This window comes from Gopherus flavomarginatus, chromosome 1, assembly GCF_025201925.1.
Source record: "Gopherus flavomarginatus isolate rGopFla2 chromosome 1, rGopFla2.mat.asm, whole genome shotgun sequence".
NCBI lineage: Eukaryota > Metazoa > Chordata > Testudines > Testudinidae > Gopherus > Gopherus flavomarginatus.
In genome coordinates this window covers 118,582,616-118,609,556 of record NC_066617.1, presented here as the reverse complement: position 1 = coordinate 118,609,556, position 26,941 = coordinate 118,582,616, and the positions used below count along the sequence as shown (strand labels likewise).

Here is a 26,941-nt window from a genome sequence, read left to right as displayed (position 1 = left end):
TACCCACCCTACTCTAATTATTGGCTTAAGTGAGTAATTTTGCTAAACCACAATCTGCCATATGAAGATAAAGGCTCTAAGCATCCACTCTGACATACACTAGTGTGCAAATTATCCCTGCACCAGAATTCAACTGGTTAGGGGAGTTGTTCTGTCTAGGGACCTCACTTAAGAGGCTAGCTAACAGTAAGAGGTGATCACCCAAGGGAGGGGAAAATGAAGTTAGAGAAAAGATACAGCCTGTGGCACAAGGAGGCTTGACATCCCCACTAGCATAAATCTGAGTTTGTATTTTTTAATAAATGAGATTGTTCTTAAAATAAAATTAGACATTTGTGACCAAGTGTGTGTCTTTCCCTTTGAGTTTATCATCAGTGCGTTGATTTGGGTATTGCAGGGCACGTTCACAAACTAAATGCCAACCAGTTTACATTAAACTGTTAACTCAAAACTATTTGCCCTCCCCGTCTGATTACTTAAAAGCGACAATAGATTTTCTTCAACATTCACTTCCTCACTCAGAACCAATGAGAAATTTCAACCTAAAAGGACAACTACTTGAGAAGGATATAAGCAAATCAAGAACACATTTCAGGCAGCACTTCTACTCTGAGCTCAGCACAGTTTAAGATATTACTTGAAAAGGACTTACCAAAACAAACAAAAACCGTACAGGTAATTGTGAAGTCTTCATGGCTTACAACAAAGCAAAAGCATTAAAAAAGGCACCTCTGGCACCTTACTTTCCCCATCTCTAACAGCAGTAACATTTATTTCCCCCTCAGTGGTCATAGGGATAAATGATCGGAGAGCATGTTGAGCTCAGTGCTATTTGTTTGTTTAGTCCCAACCCACGTTTGGTCCTATACAAAACATAAAATGAAGATAGCTTCTGGTCCTGAGCATTGTTATTTGCAGGAACTTTTGTTTGCTGCTTTGTGGCTGTACACGCAGATGGACAGTTCTGGTTGCTGATGGTCCTACATTCAGCCAACCAAATTCCACAGATAAATTTTGACTGCTGTAGGCAAGTATTTTTGTGAGGAAGGCAACTTTCAATGAGGGATTTCCTTCCCTCTCCCTCGTCCCAGGTGGCACCCCTTTTCCTGCACATTTTGGCATTTCATGACTGGCTCAATTTCATACTTCAGTGCTTTGTTTTGAGTTCTAGGGGGAAGTGTCCTGCATAGGTGAAGATCAAATGAAGGAGGACATTCTAGATCCTTCAATCATTTCAGTGTGAGCATCTTCTGAAAGTATATTATTCCTTTAATTAAAAAAGAAAATTAGAAAAAAAACTAGATACGATCAGTTATAAAAATATATCATTGTATTGGTTGCATAGGCAGAAGTGGCAATGTGGAGTAATAGCTACTCAAAACTTTCATTTGAAAAGCCAATGTATAAATCATATAAAAACAAAATACTTGAAGTTGTTCAGATGTAATGAGCATAGGCTGAAGAAAATCAGTTAGCCATCTCAGGAATGGACAAATGCTTTACGTAAATACAAGAAATAAGATTACATCTTGTCCGATACGTGGAATTAGCAAGGTGGAAAGGCAGCAGTCATGTATGATCCTAACATGGGAGAGGAAAAAAGGCACTTTGGATTGGGGGCTTTTACTCCTCAAAGCCATTCCCTGGTTGGCTGAGTTGAACAAGCTGACACAGTGCATGAGGTAATCTCCAGCTTTAAATAAGTTTACTTTTCTATCTAGCCCATCCCACAAGGGACAATGCTGGATTGTTCACTACAGAGTGTTCTCCTAGTCTGTTAAAATCAGTTCTGAAATCTCTCAACTGATGAAGTTTCCAGCACCACTTGTGGGAGACAACTCCACAGTCTCCACTACTAGGAAATGTTTTTCAGTGTTTAGCCTGAACTTCCTCTGTTCAAATTTACATTAATACTAGTTACATCTCCAGGGATCATCTTACATTGGTCTCACTCCAGCATCCCTCACTTGTTGGTTATATTCCCCACCCTTAGGCAACATATGTTCAAGCTATGCTTACTATTAGGCTGTCAAGTGATTAAAAAAATTAACTGCAGTTTAAATCAACTATTAAACAATATTAGAATACCATTTATATAAATATTTTTGGGAGTTTTCTATATTTTCAAATATAGGATCAGGGCTGGGGGCTCTGGGTTTCTGCCCCGCTCGGTGCTTCAGCCTCCCTTGCATGGGCAGCACGTGAACCGCCGGTTGTGGGAGGCTAGCCCTCAGCCCAACCCCTTCTGTCTGAGGCCCCCCCTCCTGCCCCACTGGAGCTGAGGCCCTCCCACTGTGGCCACTATCCCAGTCCCGCCCCAGGCTAGTCCCCCTCCACCCCAGCCCCAAAAGAGCACCAGCAGGGCGGGTGGCCCCGGAGTGCTGGGAAGGCGGGTAGTGTGCAGCCCCCTGATCCCACCAATCCCAGAGTGCAGGTGGCCGCAGCACCCCCCATCCCAGAGCACTGGGGGCTGGAGGACTGAAGCAGCACATGGGGAGCCGTGGTAAGCAGAGGGTGGGGCCACGCCTGGCTGTTTGGGGAGGCAGAGCCTCCCCCAGCCTATGCAACCTGCTGCCCATGCCCCCTCAGGGCACAGGGCTCCAGCCCTCCTGCTACCTGGGAAGCTGTGGGCTGGGCCTTTTTCAGCCCCTCCCTTGCTGCCCGTGGAGTTGCAGGCTGAGGGTTTTTCAGCTCCTCTGCTACAGGCTTAACATGTTCATTTTGTTTTCAGTTAATCACAGCCATTAAATGTGATTGACAGCCCTGTTTACTACTAATTTTTTCTTCCAGTCTTTCAGACCCTTAATTGTGTTTACTGCTTTTCTCACCATATTTCCAATTTGAAATCTTCCTGATATTGAGATGCCCAGAAATGAATACAATATCGGGGTTAGAACTATCAGTGGAACAGAAAAAACATATTTCTTCCCTGATCTATTATGTGAAGACCATATGCAGCCCCACAGCACATTCTTTTTCCTGCTGTAATTACACTGCAAGCTCCTATCCCATTTTCTGACCACCAGCAATCTTTGGTATTGCTGCTTTTCAAGTGTCTTCCACTCATCAAGGATTGAGGGGAAAGTACCGAGACAAAACTACCCACTTAAAAATGTTCATCCCAATTATTGCTCAGCATCCTGCTACACTGCTTAATGGCCAGGCAAGCATGGCAATGCCAACATGTGTAATGCATCAGAAAATCCCAGCACCCAGGTACTATCACAAGTGGGTCTACTGCGATCTGTCATCACTAGGGCCTATCAATTTAATGGCCATGAAAAACACCACATGGACTGTGAAATAAGTCCTTCCCCGTGAAATCTGATGTCCCCTTGTTTCTAGGATTGCGTCAGCAAAGGGGGCTCCTAGCTCTGGTGGGTAGGGGAGGGACAGTCCAGCTCTGAAGGCAGCACAGAAGTGAGGGTGACAATCCCAAGATCTCCCCTACAACAGGTTTGCAACACCCCTCCCCACCAACGCACACAAATCGCTTTGGGTCAGGACCCCCACGGTTAAACACTGTGAAATTTCAGATTTAAACATCTGAAAATGTGTAATTTACCAGTCTTCAAATCCTGTGGCCACAAAATTGACCATAATGGACAGTGAATTTGGTAGGGCCGTAGTCATCACTGGTTGGGATCTGAGGTATAAATTACTTATTACAGCATTCACAATGAAGCTTAGCTAATAAACTCTGATATCAGAATCAGAGTCTTTACCCTCTCCTCCATAATCATGACTTTAGTCCTCTACATTAAGCTGGAATGATGGTGTGACAGGCATCCTGAGAGATGCAGCCCGATGGACCACAATAATTTGGCTGTAATTAGTTCACAGCGGATTCCACACACAGATTTCTTGTGGAGTAACAGATTTAGTACCAATTCCTCCACAGCACATGCAGGGGATTAACATTGCTGTCATCTTCCTCCACTCAGAGATAGATTGGGAGGTAACAGTTGTGCTCTAAGAGGTATAGGTAGGTGGACCATACTGTATTCACTCGGCAAGTCTGCCTTCGGGTGATATGCATCAGTTAGAGATTTCCTACTGATGAGAACATAGGACCCTTGTTTTACAAGGATGAGGAGACTGCTTGAAGAAGAGTGCTGAAATTATACACACTACCATCCTCCAGCCCTATTTTTCAAATGGGATGGTCCTGAACAGACAGTCTACGAGTCCGCTGCACAATGACCTGTGTCCATCATCCCACCCATATGCTCCCAGACAGATTTCTGCTGAATTTCCTGGAAAAGCAGCCTCTGTTGGAGGCTCTTTAGACTGTCCAAGACCTCTGGAGGGAGATACTGAGAAGGCATCTTGATTTCCTGTTCTTGGTCCTCCTCTTCCTCTTCCTCCACCAGATCATCAGGAGGCAAAGGGGAACATCTGGAGATGTAGCCCTGGTCTGATTGCACTGACTGTCTCTGATCTTTGCATGGGTTATTGAAAGCCACCTGCTGCTGCTGCTCTTCAGCATCTTCTTGATGGAGAGATGGCTCAGAAGGAATGACACTTTGCTGGTAAAGAGAGTACATTAACCCCTCCAGCTCCTGCCTCATTTCATTTGGGAGGTGGTCTGCAGATCTCTGGTTGTCTGATGATGGGACATCAAAATCATCATGAGGGATGATGCTGTTCCTCATTGGGACACTAGTTTCCAGCAGAGGGATTCCTTCCATCCAGTCTGTGTTGGTCAGCACCTGATGACTAGCTGCATTTTTACTTCCTGTAACAGAAATTGGCTCCACCATCTGAACTGGAGGTGCCTCATCCACGGGAATCATCAGGGTCTGGAAAGTTGGATTCCACTGTGGATTAAGCTGAAGCTGCAGTTTACAATTTCTACCCTCATCTTCATTCACATGGAGGCTAACTGCACAACAACCATTGGGATCAGGCTCTTGAAAAAGCAGCTGCTGTTTTTTAATTACCTGTTCATTACCTGGCATGAATTCTTCTGGTATTTCCTTGTCCAGAGACTCCTCATCTTCTGAGCATGTGTTCTCTCTCTCAAACCAATCAGGGTGCTTTGCCTGCCATTCCTGGAATGTCTGTACTGCCTCCTTCAACTTCCAGCCATTGGAGTTTTCAGCGTAGTTTTCAGCGGTGATTTCCTGGATTTGATGTATCCGCCCTGGTTCAAACTTCTCCATATCCTGGATCAGAAAGTAAATGTCCTCAAACCTGTCCATCAGCTGGTACTTGGATGTGACATTGAATGGATCAGGAATATCCTTATCCTCACTTATGCCCTCAAAATAGCAGACTATATACATGCCAAAACAAGCTGGCTTCTTGAAGTCTGGCAGGATCAAATTCAAGGCCGGAGTGAACATGTCTCCAGTAGGCTGCCACTGATCTTGCTTGAGAGAGACGGCTGTTCCCTCCTTCCCAAGCATAGCCTGCCATTTGGCCCGGGTGCCCCGAGAACACAAAATGATGATCTTTGAAGATAGCTCCTCCATTTCCTTTTTCTGTCGAGTAAGCCAGGGTAAGGCCCCGATCTCTGAAATCTGACGCTTTTCCAGCAGATCCAGGACTACCTCAGTACCACAGACTGTGATCAAGAACTGGGCAAACTTCAGCACCACATCCACATAGAGTGGGTGGTCAGCAGAGTACACAATCCAAACCTTCCGGGGCCTCAGGGATGGTGGAGTCAGCTGTGCAGGTAACAGCTCTGAAAAAAGATAAAAAAAATAAAAAAATAAAAAATACAATTGTTCATTCCAATAACATTTGCTGAAGCAGTATCTGGGTAATCCAGAAGCAATTAATTGACCAAGGACACACCACACGGATAAATAAAACATAGCAAGATCCAACCTCCACAAAGCCAGAGACATGGCCCTTTGACATGGCCCCTCCTCCCTCTCCTGATGTTCTACCACAAGCAAAAAAAAGGAAAAGCGCTCTCTCAGCCACCATTTTATTCTAGTGAAAAAGCCAAGCAACTCTAAAAGCCCTCCTCAGGCCCGCAAGCGAAAGCTGAGCTCCCTGCGCTGACAGGTCCCCAAGCAATCAAGCTTAGCTCTAGGACACACGGATGGACAAATGTAGTCACAGTCCATTCTCATCTCATGTGCAGATCCATAGTTTCCAAAGGATTTCATTAGATAAAGCAGCAGCCCCTTGGGGGAAGGCAAAAGCTTCACACCCGGGTTGTTCTCTGTCCAAGGCTGCTAGTGTCCCATAAGTCCCTTTTGGTTAAAGAAAACAGCTTTAAAGTTGCAGAGCAATATTTTGGTATCAAGAAACATCAATAGCAAATTAATCCTAGTATGGACTCCAAAGGGCAGTTAAGGCAGGTTCCTAGAATGTGCAGCATGAAGGGACTCTCCTACAGCATAGAAAGTATCTCTTACCATGGCTGCTGTATTTCCTGTGCTGGCGGCCTGAAAGACAAAAAAAATACATGGTCAAACCTAAAGAAATTTAAATTATGTTTTTAGATTGTGCCCTTCAAAGACCAGAAAGCAAACACCTTAGAGTGGGCTGAAGGAAAAGTTTGTACTGGCAGTTCCCTAATGGCAGAACATCCCACAAGGATTCAGGGAAGTAAATGAAGAGAAACGAGGGAGCGGCACAAACATGCCTCTGAGTCTCACTCCCCAGCTGACATCGTCCTTACCTACTTGTCTTCGGGTCATGTAAATAGCACCAGCTATGACTGAGCCCACCAGTAAAATACAGATGCCAGTAATACACCAGTATAGCCACATAATCGGATCATCTATGGCACAAGAAGAGCAGAATAAGACACAACTTTACATGGCCAAGGAGTCTCATCCAGCAACAAAATGCTGTACTGAACACCAGAAGCCAGGTGAACAGCAGTACCCTGTCCCCAAAAATACTGGGAAGAAGCAGGAAAAAGGAAAACCACTAATTCCTCCTTATAGAACCAAAGTAGCAACACAGCAGTTATGGCTGAGAACGCTTAAACTCCTATTTTCAGATGCTTAACTCTCCCTCTCTCGCTCTTTTTTTTTTTTTTAAACTCCTTTAGGATTAATGTCTCATGTTTGTTCAGCCCAGAGGCAAATTCTTTTGGAAATTTGGGAAAGATTCCATTTAGCTGCTTGAGCTATTACAGCCTGATAAGAGGGTTTTAAACAGTAGGAGAAACAACCCAAATTGTACACACATATATATAAAATATGTGACAAGCTGTGACAGAATGTACCTGTGTCCACACCTTACACACGACTAATAATTTTTGTACAAGGCATGTTTAATAAGGTATCATTTGAAAATTCATCATTTGCTGATCAATATTGTCCTGATAAAATATAAAATCACATAAACTGTTGCCACACATAAGATTCCACTGTGTGGTAACACCACATGCTCCAAGCAGAAGTTGGCAAATATTCCTTTGTTTAAGACAGGCCTGGTTGCTTTGCTTAATATGCATTTAAGCAGCAAACAGAGAAACAAAAGAATCTCCAACAGGTGAGGAAAAAGCAGCAGGGAACATCCTTCCCCATACACCTTTTGTCTCCTGGTATCCAGCTGGAAATGTTTTTCAAGTGGGGAACTGAAACTATAAAAAGGAAGGACAAACATGCCCCTACCCATTCCCAGCACCTGAAGCAACAAAGGAAGCATTTGCTAGATTCTGGAAGAAGAGGTTGTGACCCAAGAAGTTTGGTCAGCAGTAAGACTGCTGAAGGCATGTGGTGAGAAAACTTTGCTTTGAATCTCACATAGTTTGTTAAGTTAGGCATCAGTTGCATTTTGTCTTTATTTTTCTTGTAATCATTTTGACTTTTATGCCTAATTACTTATGTTCACTTAAAATCTCTCTTTGTAGTTAATAAACTGGTTTTATTGTTTTCTAATGCAGTGTTTTAATTGAATTGTCTGGGAAACTCCATTTGGGGTGGCAAATTGTGTGCATATTATTCCTTTTAAAAAGAGATAAGGGACTTTAAATATAACTTATACTGTCCAGGAGAGGGCTGGGCTGTACAGGACATAAATTTCTGGGGGTGGAATTTAAGACTGGCATGTGTGTTGGGGTCACCATGCAGAATAACCAAGGCTAGTGAGAGGCAGAGTGCAACCCAAGTGTGGCTGCTAGGCTGCAGTTACAAACAGACACTCAGTGTGGCTTATGTGATGGAAGACTGTGACCTACTTCATAAAGGCATTGTAAGGCACCCAATGTTGCTGGTCAGGGATGACACAGCTGCTAATTAGTCTGCATTGTGACCTTGTATGTCACATGCACCTTTTAACTGTGTAAATTCAAACTGCTGAGCAAAACAGGAACACATGCTCCCCCCGATCACACATTGCTTTTCTTTTAAGAGACATACTTCTAAACAAGTAGTTCCTTTAAGAAAAGATGCACATTGTATATATTGTATACAAGCTCTCTCTTTTAATACAAAATAAGGCAGCTCTGTTAGATTTCTGCATTCTGGAGTGAACACACCTAAAGCCTGTGTATAGCAGGGTGACTACTTAGAATAATCCCACACCTTGCATGTATTAAACTAACTTGGCTTGCATGTGAGACATTATCTATACTACATATAGAGGAAAATAACCACAAAGAAAATTTTAAAAGGAATAGGAATGAGTTATTGTCTTACCTGCAGGTTGTGTAGCTGCAAAGGAATCAAACATAGAACAGAAAGTTACATCAAGGCTCAGTTATCACCTATAAAATAATGCAAATCAAATACAGAGGAAAGGAGTCCTCACTTGGAGCAACTGAGGGACATGGGATGACAGCAGAATGTCTCAGACAGTCGGTGCCACAAATGGTAAAGAACGGTTGAATCTAGAGTTGAAACAAATCAGGAAATAAGAAAACAGTCCTTGATATAACTCTAACTTACTTTTTTACCCTGTCTCCCACTGCAAATTTTGAGACAAAGATTATAATCCCATTTACTCTCCAAGGTGTTAAAGGATTACAGATTATGGGACTACTCCATACACACAGACAAGAACTGGCCATTGGGGTGCCTACAGCTATGTCAGTCCCAGTCTCTCAGGACTGATTAGTGTGGGGAAAATGATGTAAGGATGAACCACTGTCTATAGAGAATTCATCTATTAGGTACACCTCTTTCAGAAGTGTACCTAATTTTTCCTGGGCAACTGGGGATTAGTCATGGACAGAGCTCCATGTTGTACAAACAACCTAATATTCAGAGACTGTTCACCACTCCCCCTCTCCTCCCTTGAAAATAATTTAGATCCTACCTGTACTTTGTATCTGCAACAGGCTTTTAAGTTTTTCTTGATTTTGACAGTGACATTCACACGGTGCTGCTGTCCACTCTGCAGAGGCTAACAGACAAAAGGATTACAAGGGAAGGCAGAAGAAAACGGCACAAAGATCTGAAGAAGGGAGGGAAAATGAGGATGAGAGCAGTGGGAGCATGTGGGTCACAAAATGTTACAGTGCTAGGCATAGGGAGAGTTTATAATAAACTTTAATAGGAACTGAGAGTAGCCCTACAAAAGAATAATATAGTGAGGGTCCCACAGCAACAAGCAGTGGGACATACATATTATAATTAAGGCTCCGATTTAGTCACGGAGGTCACAGAATCTGTGAATTCAGCCCTGTCAGCTGGGAGTTGCAGAGTCCCACAGTGGCAGGGAGCTGTGAGGTACCCCTGACACCTGAGGAAGCAGTGTCCCCAAGCTCCCAGCTGCTGTGGGCAGGAGGGGACCCCTGCAGCTCCCCGGCCGGCGTGGGAGTGGAAGTGGGGGAACCCTGCAGCTCTCCGGCTGCAGTTGGGGGCGGCCCTGGAACTCTCACACACCCGGCATCTACCCAGCACCTTCCTATTTTGTCATGGATATTTTTTAGCAAAAGTCAGGAACAGATCACGGGCTTCCAGGAATTTTTCTTTATTGCCCGTAACCTGTCCCTGATTTTTACTAAAAATATCTGAGACAAAATCTTAGCCTCAGTTATAATACTCCCTTAATTGAATACATGTATTAAGTAGAGATGGGCAAACAGACTTTTTGGTTCACTGGCAATTCTGAAAAAAAATAAAAATGAAAAAATGGTTTCCGGTCAAACAGAACATTTTATTTTGATTTGAGGATTTTTAATGTTTATTTTAAAATAAAATTAAAGGACATTTCAAACTAAACTTATTTTGAACAAAAAACTCAAAGCATTTTGTTTAGAAAGTGTCAAAACAAAATATTTTGATTTTTTTGGGCTTCTGTTTTTTTTAAACCTGAAACAATTCAAAATTGACAAATTTTCAAAGTGTTTTGGTATCTCCAAGTTTTCATTTTTTGGCAAAAAGTTTTGCCCAGCTCTGGTATTAAGACTGTGTAACCACCTAAGTCAGAAACTCCCAAAGTTAAGGTAGTACTAAACAACCTTAATGTGTTTACTAAGGTTATTTAATAAGCAAAGATTAAATGTTTAATGGGCAAACTTTTGTTTAGCTTCAAACTAAATACAGTGGTCTTTGCACTGCTACTTGGGTGATTAAAACCGGCAAAGGCAGCGAAGAGTCCTGTGGCACCGTATAGACTAACAGATGTTTAGTCTATAAGGTGCCACAGGACTCTTCGCTGCTTTTACAGATCCAGACTAATACGGCTACCCCTCTGATACTTAAAACTGGCAAGTGATTGACATCTAGGGACTATGGAATACAACTGATATCCTCGGGGATAATATTCCTTGTGACTAAGGCTAAGATTCAATCATGAATATTTTTAGTAAAAGTCATGGACAGGTCATGGGGCTATGATTTTTTGTTTTTTGCCCATGACCTGTCCATGACTCTTACTAAAATACTCATGATTGAATCTTGGAGCGGGGGGCACTGTGGGGAGAAAGCCGGTGGCCTGCCATGATTCAGGCCCTCGCCAAGGGGTACAGAGCCCCAGGGGGCCCACTGCTGCTCTGGCCGCTGCCAGGGAGGAGGAAGCCCCAGGGCCGCCAGAGTAGTGGCTGGTGCCGCTGGCTGTGAGACCGCCCAAGCATCTGGCTGCACAGCCATTCTAGCAGCGGCCAGTGTGGCTGTCCCCAGGGCTGCCGGAGCAGCTGGCTCGGGGGCCAGCTGGTTGGGCAGCCCTAGGTCAGCTACACCGGCTGCTGCAGAAGTCACGGAGGTTACAGGACATCACGGAATCCGTGACCTCTGACAGACATGGAGCCCTACTTATGACAACTGGCAGGGCCTGTTTTTAAGTTGGGCCGTATACCTCTGCCAGATATCTTTAGCTGTACATGCCACGTTAGTGATCCTAATATGCATCAATACATAAAGAGTAAATGGGATGCTGGAAATGGAATGAATGGGACAGACTACATCTACAACCTTGCCATAGGGATGGGAAATAGCATCAGTTTTCAGGAGTTTTTTTCCACAAGTTCCCCAGAATGGGCAGACCCCAACACTGGTATTTGCGGGGGTTCTTTTGAGAGTCAAACTTCATAGATAAGGCCAGAATGGACCACTGATCATTTAGTCTGCCCTTCTGTGTAACACAGGCAACAGAACTTCTCTGAATTAATTCCGATTTGAACTAAAGCATATCTGCTAGAAAAAACATACAACTTTGATTTAAATAAGTGCCAGTGATGGAAAATTCACCACAAGCCTTGGTAAATTGTTCCAGTGGTTAATTACCCTCATTGTTAAAAGTGTGCAACAGGCTAGACTGAAAAGCCCTGTTAATTTTTTTTTCCTCATGTAGGTACTTCGAGACTGATCAAATTACCTCTCAATCTCTTTTGCTAAACTGAACAGGTTGAGCTACTTGAGTCCCTCAATAAGACATGTTTTCTAATCTTTTAATTTTTCTTGTAGCTCTTCTCTGAAATTTGATCCTTCACTCCCCAGCCCCCTAGGAGTAAAATTCCCCAAGCAAATTCAAAATAAATTCACAAAAACAGTTCTTAGGAAATAGCTGCTCAGTTGTATTCATGAGCTCTCCCTGGATTGGAGCTCATGCCAGTTGTTGAGCAAATGTGGAAAAGGGGTTCTTCTTCGAGTCATTGCTCATATCAATTCGAGTTGTGTGTGCGCGCACGCAGCGTGCACGGATTTTGGAAACTTTTTCCCTAGCAGCTACCCATTGGGTTGGTTGGGGAGCCCGGTGGAGTGGTGCCGATATGGCGTTCTATATAAGACCTGGCGGCCTGACCCCCCTTCAGTTCCTTCTTACCGCCTGTGACAGTTGTTGGAACAGTGGTCTCTTGTCTCATCAAGTGCTCTACTTATCCCTAGCATCTCTTATCTTGATTGTCGTTAATTGTTATTAGTTAGGATTAAGTGTTTCCTACAGTATTTAGAGTAGTTTAGTAGTTGAGGGCAGTCCCATCAATGACTGCCCTGCAGGGCTCTGGAGCATGGTCCTTTCTTGCCTTATGGGCCCTCCCTTTGAGCCACTGGCCTCCTGCTCACGTCTCTACCTCTCCTGGAAGGTCGCCTTCCTAGTGGCCATCACTTCCGCACGTCGGGTGTCCGAACTACGGGCTCTCACACGTGAGCCGCCCTGTACCATCTTTCATAAAGATAAAAGTTCAACTAAGACCTCACTTGTCTCACTAAGACCAAAAGTGGTGTCCTGCTTCCATGTGAGCCAGGATATCTTCCTACCGGTTTTCTACCCAAAACCGCATGCTGACCTTCATGAACAACGTCTCCATTCTCTTGACATTAGAAGGGCACTTGCCTTCTATATAGACCGAACAAAGCCCTTTCATAAAACAACCCAGTTCTTTGTCGCCATTGCGGAGCGGATGAAAGGTGCCCCGTTTCCTCTCAACGAATATCTTCGTGGATCACCGGGTACATTTGTGCTTGCTATAACCTGGCAAATGTTCCTCCGCCTTCTGTTACAGCTCACTCTACGAGAGCTCAGGCGTCATCAGCTGCCTTTCTGGCACACATTCCTCTCCAATAAATCTGCAGGGCTCCCACGTGGGCCTCGGTTCACACCTTTACGTCCCACTATGCCATCGTCCAGCACTCTCAGGATGATGTGGCCTTTGGAAGAACGATCCTCCAATCTGCGGTTCCTTGACTCCAACCCCACCTCCGAGATAAGGCTTGGGAGTCACCTAACCGGAATTGATATGAGCAATCATTCAAAGAAGAAAAAACAGTTACTTACCTTTCTGTAACTGTTGTTCTTCAAGATGTGTTGCTCATATCTATTCCATTCCCACCCGCCTTCCCCTCTGTCAGAGTAGCTGGCAAGAAGGAACTGAACGGGGGTCGGGACTGGTAGGGGCTTGTATAGAATGCCATATCGGTGCCACTCCAGGGGGCTCCCCAGCCAGCCCGACGGGTAGCTGCTAGGGAAAAAGTTTCCGACATCTGTGCACGCAGCACGTGCACACATCTAACTGGAATAGATATGAGCAACACATCTCGAAGAACAACAGTTACAGAAAGGTAAGTAACCATTTTTTTCAGTTTTGGTTTGTGTCAGCAGAAATGTGAGAGGGAAGATGATTACCTCATAAATATCATGTGTGGTCTCTCTACATTGCTTTTCCTCATCTGGGAAACTGGTCACATGGATCCGGTATCGGGCTGACTCCATCCCTGGATTAAAACTCACCAACAGAGAACTGTCATCTAGACTTCTGCCATCAATACTGGGCTCCCACAGGCTGCCTGCAAGTAGTGTAAAATATCCCAAATTACAAAAAATTTCAGAAGCATTCAAAATGGGCCACCTCTCAGCTCCCAAAGTTCTAACAGACTGAGACAGACCCACTTTACCTGTCTGCATACATGGCATGGTTGTTTTCATCACAGGGTCCCTGCAATCTGCAGCAAAAAGATAGTCTGTTAGGTCTTTGCACAGAAATGTTACATTTTAATTCAGAGTGTTGAACACACGTTCTCATTAGAAGTCAGAATTTTTAGTCTGCTTTAGAAGGATGGAGCCCTTTGTTTCAGTGCAGCCATAACCAGAGTAATTAGTCACTAACCATAATAACTAAAAGCAGTACATCACTGCTGTCCAAGTGTGGACCATCTTCTCTACTCAGGTCATGTTTTTATGGATCATTCCAGGACAAAGCTTTTAGTGGGAAAGGACTATTCCAGGGGTTGGCAACCTTTCAGAAGTGGTGTGCCGAGTCTTCATTTATTCACTCTAATTTAAGGTTTCGTGTGCCAGTAATACATTTTAACATTTTTAGAAGGTCATTTCTAGAAGTCTATAATATATAACTAAACTATTGTTGTACGTAAAGTAAATAAGGTTTTAAAAATGTTTAAGAAGCTTCATTTAAAATTAAAGTAAAGTGCAGAGCCCCCCCGACCAGCGACCAGGACCTGGGCAGTGAGAGTGCTACTGAAAATCAGCTCATGTGCCACGCCATAGGTTGCCTACCCTGCTTTCCCAACTGCACACTCAGCCTACCCTGCTTTCCCAACTGCACACTGTGAGTTTTGTGATTTCACACCTGCAGATTCGCTGTCAAATTCATCCTCCTTACCTGAGGAGGTTGTGAAGGCTAGGACTATAACAGCGTTTAAAAGAACTGGATAAATTTATGGAAGTTAAGTCCATTAATGGCTATTAGCCAGGATGGGGTAAGGAATGATGTCCCTAGACTCTGTTTGTCAGAGAGTGGAGAGGGATGGCAGGAAGAGATCACTTGATCATTACCTGTTAGGTTCACTCCCTCTGGGGCACCTGGCATTGGCCACTGTCGGTAGATAGGATACTGGGCTAGATGGACCTTTGGTCTGACCCAGTACAGCCATTCTTATGGTCTTATGTTCTTTGCAGCAGAACTGTGTTCAGAATTTAAACTCTTATTAAAATAAATTATGGGCAACTTTTCAAGCCCAGGTGCTTAAGTTAGGGTCCTAAATCAAATTTTAGGAGCCTAAATAAAAAGTGGCCAGTGTAGTCAGTGGAGTTCCTGTGATAAATCTTTTTTGGGAGAAATTTTCAAAGGCACAAAGGGCTGTTAGGTACCTCATCCTACTGAGTCACCAGCAGTTGACAGCCCATCTCCAATTTTGCCTTTGTAAATCTTTCCCTAAATATGACTCTAGAAGCCTAATTTTAGGCACTCTGGTTTGAAAATTTTGGCTTATGTTTTTAGCCCTCCTGGTTGTGAAGATAACTGGACCAAATGAAACGCATCAGTGCTGTTTCTGAGTTTGTAGAGAGCCTGAAAGATTAGCTCACAGGTGTGAACTACCTCATTCACCTCAACAGGAGTCACTTCCACTTATTTCACTGCTGAGCATTTTAGCAGAAACACCCAAAAATGCATTTACTACAGAATCCACACGGTCGCCCAGACTAGCTATTGTATTGGCTATTATTTTTCATATTTAATTCTGAATCTCAATTTTTTAAAAAACTTATCTGAACTGCTGCAGAACTTCCAGTTTACCATATTGGAACCCTGCAGAGTCCAGGAACTGGGCCACGGAATTTCAGCCCAGCTTTTCATGGAACACATAATGACTTGTGCACGTCTCACTCTGGTAACAGTGGCTCCTGCAGAGGGAAAGTTTATTCTCTGCACTCTACTCCCCAAGCAGAGCTGTATATTTTTGGGGTATGGGACACTAACTACATAGGCTTCTGAAAGCCTAGATGTGAAGGGCATGGTGTCCTGAAGCACAGGACTTTGTGTACATACTTTGCGGAGGAACCACAGTAGCACTGTTAAAGCGTGGACTGAACATTTACTTTTTGAAGTAGGAGAAGAGAGCAGGTCTGACAATTCTACCAGCAATCCAGCTCCCTAACTATGCTTGTTCATGAGTCATATTCCAGTTTGTCTGATCTGGTCTGGCTTGGAAACAGGCCTATTCTCAGAACTGGCAAACCGATATTTCCAGCCGAAGGCTTAATGAAAGGCATCAGAGGACCCCTTACCAGGCATTGTGTAAGATGTGGATTTGCAGTTGTGGTCTCCACTGGTGCCCAGTTTGGGCAGATGATGGACAGTCACTTGGTACATCTGGCCAGGCTCCACCTCAAAGCGGTTGAAGGTGAAGTTCCACTGAAACAGAGGATGAGGATAGTCTTTATCAGACAATGTCCTGTCAAGGCACTGAAATTAATAGCTGATCCTGTTCTGTCCCCCCATTCTTCACCTCTTTTGGCAGCTAAGGTGAGACATGGACTCCAAGCTAATTAAACCTGTCCAGAATTCCCCTGGCCCCATCTCCATGTGCCTGTTCAGAATGTGAAGGGTAAGGCTACTTTTGGGGGAGGTCTAAATCACTATATGGAAACTCTGGGCTAAAATGCGAGAATCACAACCCAGAAATCACTTAATTGTCTGGACAGATTTCAGTTATGTTTGAAGAGAGATTAGTAATCAAGGGCAAGTTAAGGGAAAAAAGTATGTATACTCTTCAGTACAAATTGTATGAGTGAAATTGTGCAAGCCAGAATAAATTCTGCAGTGCTCTGTAAGTGTATGTATTCATATGGATAGCCAGTTGCTCTGCCTTGGTGTTTCTCACTTCTCATATCATTACCCACAATGCTCTTTACGTCAGTGAAGATGTCAAAATTCTGGAGAAGGTCACTATGCTCCTGTAGGCCAGAGTTTTTCTCCACAGCACGCTTAGGCTTGTCTACACTGGCAATTTACAGCGCTGCAACTTTCTCGCTCAGGGGTGTGAAAAAACACCCCCTTGAGTGCAGCAAGTTTTAGTGCTGTAAATTGCCAGTGTAGACAGTAGACCAGCGCTGGGAGCCGCGGCCCCAGCCCTTAGTAATACATAGTCCCAGTTGCCCAGGAGGGCAGGTACAATCTAAAGGACAGAAGTGGTGGGAAAAGGGAGCAGTGAAATTGTCCCCATTTTACAGATAGGGAACTGAGGCACAGAATACCTGATTTGCCCAGGGTCACACAGGAAGTCAAGGGCAGAGCTGGAAATTGAATCCAGACTTCCCGAGTCCAAAGTTCACTGCCTTAATCACAAGGCCATCCTTCCTGTTTAAGCATTCTGTGCTATTCATGGAGAAGCTTTGCTAATTGACTGAGTGAACAGGAAACAAAGCTGTGGGTTAGAAAACCGTTTGTCAGAGCCCTCTTTACTCACCCGGCCTCCATCCGGACGGACCTGAAGTGGCAGATTGTTCTGAAAGTCAAACTGGGCACAGATTTGTTGATTATTGTTCACTTGTAGCACAGCCAGTTCCACTCCCCGGAGATACTGAATGCTTGCTGAGGGAGGGGAAAGGGAGGAGTGAAGGGAAGAGGTTAAAGTTTTGTTCTAGCAATTCCAAATCTAAAGATTTTACCTCACCCTACCCCCAGAGATTGCCAGCATGCCTGGCATATGTCACAGGTCCACTCCCATTCACTTTATCCCATCTGATTTACTAAGTCCCTTGCCGTCAGCTACCTTCACATGACAAGAACAGCCCATAAACTGCTGCATCAGTTTGTGGGGCACTTAAATGAAGTGCCATGGGAAATGGCATCAAAGATTCTGGAGAGGGATCTTAAGGAGACTGGCTGCAAGTAGGTGAGTGTGGGGGTCATGATATCAAGAGTCTGAGAAGTCCCATTTTATTCATTATGCAGCTTCCTGCAGGCAGCAGAAAGTACGTCTAATAGATAAATCCAACCCTCCAACTTCATCTCAGAGAATCTCAGTGCTATAACCAGTCCCCCTCATCCTCCAGCCTTGCATCTCAGGGCGGGTCTACTCAGTTTTTGTACCATTGTAACTATCATTTTAGAAACAGCAAAGAGTCCTGTGGCACCTTATAGACTAACAGACGTATTGGAGCGTGAGCTTTCGTGAGCAAATACCCACTTCGTCGGATGCATATTCACCCACGAAAGCTCATGCTCCAATACGTCTGTTAGTCTATAAGGTGCCACAGGACTCTTTGCTGCTTTTACAGATCCAGACTAACACGGCTACCCCTCTGATACTTGACATCATTTTAGAAACAAGCATAGTTAAAGCAGTACCACCCTCTAGTGGGGATGCAGTTATAAAAGGTACTTGTATTAGAATAGCTTATTTCTGTAAATGTACAGAAATAAATTATACTAGTATGAGCACATTTATACCTGCATCCAAACTGAAATGGTACAACCCTCTACCTATATCTGTTTTTAAACTGATGTAAGAAAAATGTTTGTTTTGTTTTTGTGGATACAGATTAACACGGCTACCCCTCTGATAAACTGATGTAGTTATAGTGGTACAAAAATGTGGTTAGACCAGTGCTCAGACAACTCTGGAGTGCATCACTTGAATCAGCAGACATCTAGTATTGTTCATTCTGACTCCAGCAATGGTCAGTTTAGGCTGACTAGTGTGCAAAGGGGATTTCCCAACTCTGTGAAAATCAACTATATTTGAAGAGTGATGGGAGAAAGCTGGAGAAAGCCTCTGGTGAGAACCAAGACACACATGCATGTAGGAAGTCTGGATTATAAGAACTGGATCTGATTATCCCAAATGGAAGAAACTTGCACTGGATTCAAGACAGCTGCACAAAAGTGACATTTATTCTGCCTGGACCGACTCCTAACCTGTACTATTCATAGTACAAGGAGGAATATAAAGCTATGAATAGTACAGGTTAGGAGTCGGTCCAGGCAGAGTAAATATAAGTCTACTCTTCCCTCACTTCTCCTTCCCATTAGGCCTTCACCAACTTTTGATTTTATAGACATGTCTTTTTACTATTATGAGTCCTTCAACCCTTGAACAATTCTTAGTTTCTAGTAAATGGAATGTTTTCTAGCTAGTTCCTCTTGCCATCAGTCTGTGCACATTTGTAAAGCTAGTTTGTAAGCTCCATCTGCATATTCAGGATCAGTTTAGAGTAAACCTCACTCAGTACTGTAGTTGAGATTTTCAAAGTATCTATGAAATATAAACCTGTTTAAAAAAAATCAGACTATAGTGATCCCAGTTTAGGGCTTTGGACTGCGGGTCTTTATCTGACACCGACTGCACTGGGAACTCACCCTCATCTTGGTAAAGTTAAGCACCACTACTGGGCTTTATTTTTCCACATTAAGTGCTGCCCTTCCATTCTAACAGCAGCATTTGATCTCTGTTGAAGACTAAGCAATAAGGGAAGGAGAATTGCACTTTTACTCATTTCATGTCCCCCCAGTAGACAAGCTGTCCAAAAGTTATCTCAAAGCTCAACTTCCACAGCTGAACCAGTGAATGACCGCAAACACTACAGTCCCATCACTCTCTTTCAGAGATTCTATAATCTCTCTAAGCACCTCCCCTTCCATGTCTATGTTAAGCGATCACTTACCATCAGTAGCCACCTTCCATTCTATCCGCAGCACAGGGAGCAGTTTTCCCTCATCATGGAAAATGTCAGGGTGGACATCAAGAACGCTTGGAGCAGAGGGAGTCCATGTGGAAACCTGTAACCAGCTTTGGTCCATGCAGGTACCTGTCAGTCAAATCAAAGATGTTTCTTAAGCTTATTTCCACCATGGCTCACTGCTGGATGACATAAGACCTGCACAAATGCATGCAACTATGCCCTCCTCTAGTGCAGTGGTCTTCAATATTTTTTCACTTGTGGACCCCTAAAAAATTCAAGTGGAGACATGGACCCCTTTGGAAACCTTAGTCTGTGGACCCAAAGAGGTCTGTGGACCCCCAGGAGCCTGTGGACCACAGGTTGAAAACTACTGTTCTGTGGTAACAACAATCTTTCGCAGACCCCTTAGACAGTCTGCAGGTCCACGGACCACAGGTTGAAAACCAGTAAACCCTGCTGGCAAGGTCACTGACATTTTCTTTCATAGTTCTTGTAGTGGAAAGCCGTGTTCTGAGAGCAGGTAGATCCAGCCATGTTATATGAACTATGAATACTATAATCTTGATTAATCTTCCGGGGAAAATATTTTTCTTTGTACAATTTTAAGGCAAAAAAGGGAACATTATGATCACCCAGTCTGATCTCCTGGTCAAAACAGGCCATAGAATTTTGCTCAGTAATTCCTACATCAAGTCCATAATTTCTTGTTGAATTAGTTCATATGTTTTAAAAAGAAGTCTAATCTTGATTTAAAAACTTCAACTTGATGAAGAATCCACCATATCCCTATGGCAATTTGTTCCAATGGTTACTCACTTTAATTGTTAAAAAATTCTGCCTTATTTCTAGTCTGAGTATGACAGCTTCAGCTTTCAGTCACTGGCGCTTACGTTTTACTAACTTAATGAGCCCTCTGGATGGGAATATAACCAACATGGCTTTATGGAAAAAAAAACATGTCAAACCTGATTTCATTTTATGATGAGATTACAAGTTTGATTAATAAAGGTAACTGCATAGATGTTAAATACCTAACTTACTACCACACAACATTCTGATTAAAAATAGCACTATACAGTATCAAACTACACACTGAGTGAATTAAGTAGTAGCTGACAGACAGAGCTCAAAAAGCTGTCGTCAGTGGGGAATCATCGTTGAAAGGGGGTGTTTCTAGTGGAGTTCTGCGGGAATCTGTGCTAGGCCCAATGCTGTTTGGTATTTTTATCAATGATCTGGAAGTAAATATAAAAAACATTGCTAATAAAATTTGTGGAAGACTGGCAGAAAAGTATATAATGAAGTAACCAGAATAGTCATACACAGGGACCTGAATCACTTTATAAACAGGACCCAATTCAGCCAAATATATTTTAATACAGCCAATCATAAGGTCATACATCTAAACAACAACAAATACATCATATACCAAATATCAAACCTACAGAATGAGGGACTGTATTCCAGAAAACAGTGATTCTCAAAAGGATTTAGGAGTTACAGTAGACAAACAAGAGCTCCCAATGTGATGCTGTAGCAAAAAGGGCTAATACATTCCCTGGAGATATAAACAGAGGAGGAGTAAGCAGGGAAGTGATTTTATGTCTGTATATGGCATTGGTGAGATTGATATGGAAATACTGCAGCTAATTCTGGTGTCCACATTAAAAAAAAAAAGGTGTTAAAAATTGGAAAGGATGCAGACAAGATCCATAAAAATATCTGAGGGCAGGAAAAATGCCTACAGTGAGCTCTATCTGTTTAGCATATCTACAAGAAGATCAAAAAGCGACTTGATTAAGTACCTTCACAGGAAGGCACCACCAGGCACTTAAGGGCTCTCTATTGTAGAAGATAAAGGCACATAATTTTATCAGAAAGAGTAATTAACTATTGGAACAAAATACCATGGGAAACAATAAATTCTCCATCTCATGAAGTCTTAAAATCAGGATAGGATTTCTCTCTCGAAGATATACTTTAATCAAATACAAATTATTGATCTTAATCCAGGAGTAACTGGATTAAATTCCATGGCCTGTGTCATACAGGAGGTCAGACTAGATGGTTTAATAGTGCCCACTGGTCTTTAGAAACAAACAATTATGAATCTACCATCAGCAATCTTGTTCCCATTTAGGAACTTCTACACTGATCAGGTTCTCTCAACTTTCTCAGACAAAAACCCAGACAGACTGAGTTTATTTAGTCTTTCATGGTAAGGCAGGTTTTTTAAATGTTGAATCATTCTTGTGGCTCTTTTCTGAACCCTTCTGGTTTGTCAACATCCTTTCTGAAGTCCTGAAACAGTCTCACTGATGTTATATATACTGGTAATAACTCCCTATTTCTACTCAACAGTCCCCATTTTATACAAACAAGGATTTCATTTGCTCTTGTAGTCACCACATTGCACTGGGAGCTCACATTAGGTGGTGACTTTCATCAGTATGTTATTTGCAAACTTTACAAGCAATGATTTTACATCTTCTTCCAGATCATCTGGGGAGGGATACCTCAGTGGTTTGAGCATTGACCTGCTAAACCCAGGGTTGTGAGTTCAATCCTTGAGGGGGCCATTTAGGGATCTGGGGCAAAAATCTGTCTGGGGATTGGTCCTGCTTTGAGCAGGGGGTTAGACTAGATGACTTCCTGAGGTCCCTTCCAACCCTGATATTCTATGATAATTAAAGTATTGAATAGCATTGGGTCAAGAATGATCCTTATGAGAGCATACCAGAAACACCCTGTGGATGATGAGTCCCCATTTACAATTACTTTTGCAGATCTAACAGTTAGTTAATGGATTTAAGAATCTAGTTGTGTATCATATCAATTTCATATAATGCTAATTTTTAAATATCATGAGATATTAAGACAATGCCTTACACAAGTCTAAGTCTATTATGTCAGGTTTCAGAGTAGCAACCGTGTTAGTCTGTATCTGCAAAAAGAACAGGAGCACTTGTGGCACCTCAGAGACTAAAAAATTTATTTGAGCACAAGCTTTCATGGGCTACAGCACCCGCGAAAGCTTATGCTCAAATAAATTTGTTAGTCTCTAAGGTGCCACAAGTACTTCTGTTCTTTTTGCGTATATTATGTCAGTTACCTTTGTCAATCAAACTAATAACGCCTTCAAAAACAGTATCGAGTTTGACCAGGCCTATTTTCCACAAGACCATGTAAATTGGAATGAATTATACTACCAGCCTTTAATTCTTTACTTATTGTAAAGTAAATACCCATCCCCCATCAGCCTTTCCATGCTTTTGCCCAGGAAAGATGTTAAGCAAACTGGCCTATCCAGAGCATCCCTTTTACCCCTTTTTAAATACTGGCTCATTAGCTTTTTCTTCTGGCACTTCCCCAGTACTGTACTTCCATTTCTTAAACACTCAGTGAATTAAATATTCAGTTCACTTAATGGCTCAGAGAGCTGCTTAGCCAATTCTTTAAAAACTGTTAGTGTATGTTATTCAGTCCCTCAGATTAAAAGATGTTTAACTTTGGAAGTTGTTTAATATCCTTCCTAGTTAATGTTGCAATAGGAAGTATTTAATTTTCCACTGTAAGACACAAATACAACACCCAGTTTCTTCCCAAGTAGAGAATATAGCTATTGAACACTTCTGTCTATTCTGCAGCATTCCTGATAAATTTTAATGTATCTATCTAGTAATGAACCTATATTATTTTGTTTGCTTTTTGTATCAATTTGCTGAAGATCATGCCTGCTAATTTACAGTCACTTCTATCAATTTTCCTTATTTTATTGTTCTTTAGCAGCAATAATTTTACGTCTAATTTTACCTGCTGCCTTAGTGAGCAGAGTGTGGGATGGATATGTATTACACACAACAAACTTACCCTAAAATCTTACCATAATTTTTTTTTATTGACAGTTTTTAACAGAAGCTAAATAATTATGGATCTGCTCTTTTCAAGAAGTCTGGCCTGAAAGAAGTCTGAAAAGAGACCTGAACTATTTGCCTGTTGGAAAGGGCTGGTTTTTGATTAGGCAGCAGAGAATAGCTCATAATTCTCATTAACAGGATAATGCTTAACTTTGCCACCTCTCAGTGGCTTAAACAGAGGCACTCACCATCTGATTTCAGTTATAAAAAAGAGAGAGGAGGGAATATACCAGAAAGAAGAAAAACTGACTTACTATTTCTTACCAGGCAGTTTAGATCCTGTGGAGAAAACAAGAAAATTATTCAGAGATTAGAAGTTGTTTTCTCATTTATTCATCCTGATCTGGTGACAGAGGGGCACAAAGAAGAGCAACAAATATGGCCTGGAAAAACTGACTTACCAGGAAACAGTAGCATATAGCTTGGCTAAATTACAGCTCAGGGGTAGGCATGATAACTATCTACAAGCACTGGAATATTTAGGGTGACATTATTGCTAGGAGTAATGGGATGAAATTAAAAGAAAATTCAGGTTGAACATCAGGAAAAGCTGCCTAAAATGAAGTCCAGTTAGACTGTAGAATAGTCTCGCAAGAGAGATGGTGAAAGTCTCATTGCTTGAATCAGATAGACCTGTCTTTGCCATGATGGCTACAAATTATTACTGTCTAGCACTGGTCATGCTGGCAGCCACCTGCGACTTCTGAGATCATTTTGACCTACACTTTGAGCTCTCTGGGGCAGAACCTGTCACTGTGGTATTTGTTCATATAGTGCCTAATACAAAGAAACCCTCTTCTGTGTTTGAGGTCCACAGGTGCTAGAACAGAATAGAATAGAAATAATTATGGTCACTTTAAAACTGGATTGGACAAATCACTGGAGAGCAACCGTAGAGAACAATCCAGCATTGTCTCAAGGGAGATGGACTGCATGAGCTAACAGTTGTTTACCACCTTTAATTTCTATGATGCTCTTCTGAACCAAGGCACGAAGTGTTTTAGCATCTTTAATCAGTTCCAGTCCTCTAAAAGGAGAGTGTTTTTATCCTCTTGAGAACCAGTTTTAAAGCTGAACTACAAACGGGGGGAAAATGAGTTACTGCTCTTTTATACTTTATGAAGAATCAAGATGGCCTGAAAAGAAATAATAAGGCAGAGGGAATGTGATTCTGCTTCTTTTTCCACGTCTGGTCTACCTTGGAAAACTATGGTCTTGTCCTCACTAGGAAACTGGTGCATTCTTAACCTGAGAGTTAGCAAACATAAGGTAAAAATCCTAGTGAAGACAAAGCAGTTTGTAGTTTCCATATGATTTATAGGCTCCCCCATAATTTCTGGCTTCATTATAAAAAAAAAAAAAGGTGTGCTTTTACAGAAAGAACTTGCTGCAAAATTCTAGTCTTTGCTGAATTTTCAACAGTCCCTCTACAATTAGTGTGGGAGAACTCACAAATATCTAAAGCTCAAAAAAAAATCCTTCAGCAAACCAGGGAAAACCAGGTTTGACATTATAGATGTTTTTCGGTAAAAAGAAAAATTAAAAGCCTCTTCCAGGCCCTTGTTACGTACACCATAAAGTACAAAAGGGTACAAATGTAATTTTAACAATAGTATTTTGGAGGTAAATATATCTGCATGCCCATAAGTCATATCACAGAAGTACTTAAGGAACAGGTACTCAATTTACTACAAAATTCAGGTCACATCAGGTCATCATGTCAGAAAACTTATTACAAATCTGGAAAATATTGTTCTAGTGACATGCAGCAGGCCATTCAAGTTGTACCAATCCAAGAGGAGGTAGAGTGCGACTAATCTGGCCATTCTAAATTTGAGTTACACAGAGGCTTATGTAAGGATTTACCTGAGAGCTAAAATAAACTTGGTGAAGAATGATTTTCATTTACAAGGGACATTGTCAAGTAGCTTATGTTCAACACTGAGGTTTTGAAAAACAAAAAGAATTTCACTAAAAGTGGCAGTGCCAATACTCACTACTATCTTCCTAACACAGAATTAGAGTTAAGGTAGGAAAACACCTACCTTAGAGAGAATCAGAGCCTCCAGCTGTTACTCAATAAGGGGGAGGGGGGTGAAGAAAAAGACGGTTACTCACCTTTGTAACTGTTGTTCTTCAAGATGTGTTGCTCATATCTATTCCAATTAGGTGTGCGCACGCTGCGTGCACGTTCGTCGGAAGATTTTTACCCTAGCAACACTCGGTGAGTTGGCTGGGTCGCCCCTTGGAGTGGTGCCGTTATGGTGCCAGATATATACCCCTGCCGACCCAACGGCCCTTCAGTTCCTTCTTGCCGGCTACTCCGACAGAGGGGAAGGAGGGCGGGTTTGAAATGGATATGAGCAACATCTCAAAGAACAACAGTTACAAAGGTGAGTAACCGTCTTTTCTTCTTCGAGTGCTTGCTCATATCAATTCCAATTAGGTGATTCCCAAGCCTCACCTAGGTGGTGGGGTCGGAGTGAGATGTTGCAGAATGCAAAACTGCTGAGTCAAATGCTGCATCATCTCTGGACTGTTGAACCAATGCATAATGTGAGGCAAAGGTGTGAATCGATGACCAGGTAGCTGCTCAACATATTTCCTGGAGGGGAACATGGGCCAGGAAGGCGGCAGATGAAGCTTGAGCCCCAGTAGAATGGGCAGTGAGGTGGCTAGCCAGAATGTGAACCAAAGCATAGCATGTACGGATGCAGGATGTTACCCAAGATGAAATTCGTTGAAAGACCTACTGGTCTCATCCCATCCGGTCTGCCACAGCTACAAAGAGCTGAGGTGACCTTCGAAAGGGTTTTGTTCTCTCAATATAAAAGGCGAGAGCCCTGCGAATGTCTAGGGTGTGCAGCTGTTGCTCCCAAAGCGATGGGTGCGGCTTCGGGAAAAAGACTGGGAGAAAGATGTCTTGATTGACATGAAAGGAGGACACCACCTTGGGGGGGGTGTGATCGCAGCTGTACTTTGTCCTTATGAAATACCGTATATGGGGGGTCCGCTGTCAAGGCCCGAAGCTCAGATACTCATCTTCGGGGACAGGTAGCGGTGCCAAGCAGATGTTGGTGCTGGTAAGGGTCGGTGCCGGGGCTCCTTCTCGATACCGGAGCAGTCCGGGGCCAAAGGGGCACTCCTTACAGAAGCAGTCTCTTGGGTGCTTGGTACCGACGCTGCAGGATTAAGTGCCAACTCTATGAAGAGCTGTTTCAATCGAAAGTCCCGCTCCTTCTTCGTCCTTGGTTTAAACGACTTGCAGATGCGGCACTTATCGGTAAGGTGGAATTCCCCTAGGCTCTTGAAGCAGGAGTCGTGGGGATCCTCTATTGGCATCGGCTTTTGGCAAGCCAAGCAGTTTGAATCCCGGTGCCTTGGGCATGGGCCCGTACCGGGGTGGAGGAAAGGGGCTAATTCCCGATCCTCCCTTAAACTATATACACTAACTAACTAATACTAACTATAACTACAAGAACTCGAACTATACACACAATAAACAGCAAAGAACTACGAGTAGCTAGGGAAGTGGAGATCAGCAAAGCCGCGCTCCACAGTTCCAACGACCATCACGGGTGGTAAGAAGGAACTGAAGGGCCATTGGGTTGGAAGAGGTATATATCCAGTGCCATAACGGCGCCACTCCAGGGGGCGGCCCAGCCGACTCACTGAGTGTTGCTAGGGTAAAAATCTTCCGACAAACGTGCACGCGGTGTGCGCACACCTAATTGGAATCGATA

At 42.9% G+C, this 26,941-nt stretch overlaps 2 protein-coding genes across 2 annotated transcripts in view; both read right to left on the bottom strand.

Annotated features, from left to right (window-relative positions):
- The window catches only part of CACNA1C (calcium voltage-gated channel subunit alpha1 C), an 882,295-nt gene that overhangs the window by 81,574 nt on the left and 773,780 nt on the right, over positions 1–26,941 (bottom strand). The gene's annotated exons all lie outside the window — the stretch shown is intronic.
- Positions 611–26,941, bottom strand: part of IL17RA (interleukin 17 receptor A) — a 44,854-nt gene continuing 18,523 nt past the window's right edge. The window contains exons 3-14 of the mRNA XM_050921053.1: positions 23,453–23,477; positions 19,264–19,407; positions 17,064–17,188; positions 15,883–16,009; positions 13,752–13,799; positions 13,483–13,643; positions 9,235–9,321; positions 8,728–8,806; positions 8,616–8,630; positions 6,644–6,745; positions 6,378–6,407; positions 611–5,692 (exon numbers count right to left, since the gene is read on the bottom strand). Of these exons, the coding sequence (XP_050777010.1) occupies positions 4,182–5,692; positions 6,378–6,407; positions 6,644–6,745; positions 8,616–8,630; positions 8,728–8,806; positions 9,235–9,321; positions 13,483–13,643; positions 13,752–13,799; positions 15,883–16,009; positions 17,064–17,188; positions 19,264–19,407; positions 23,453–23,477 (2,454 nt within the window). The 3' untranslated portion in view covers positions 611–4,181. The remainder of the gene's footprint in view (positions 5,693–6,377; positions 6,408–6,643; positions 6,746–8,615; positions 8,631–8,727; positions 8,807–9,234; positions 9,322–13,482; positions 13,644–13,751; positions 13,800–15,882; positions 16,010–17,063; positions 17,189–19,263; positions 19,408–23,452; positions 23,478–26,941) is intronic.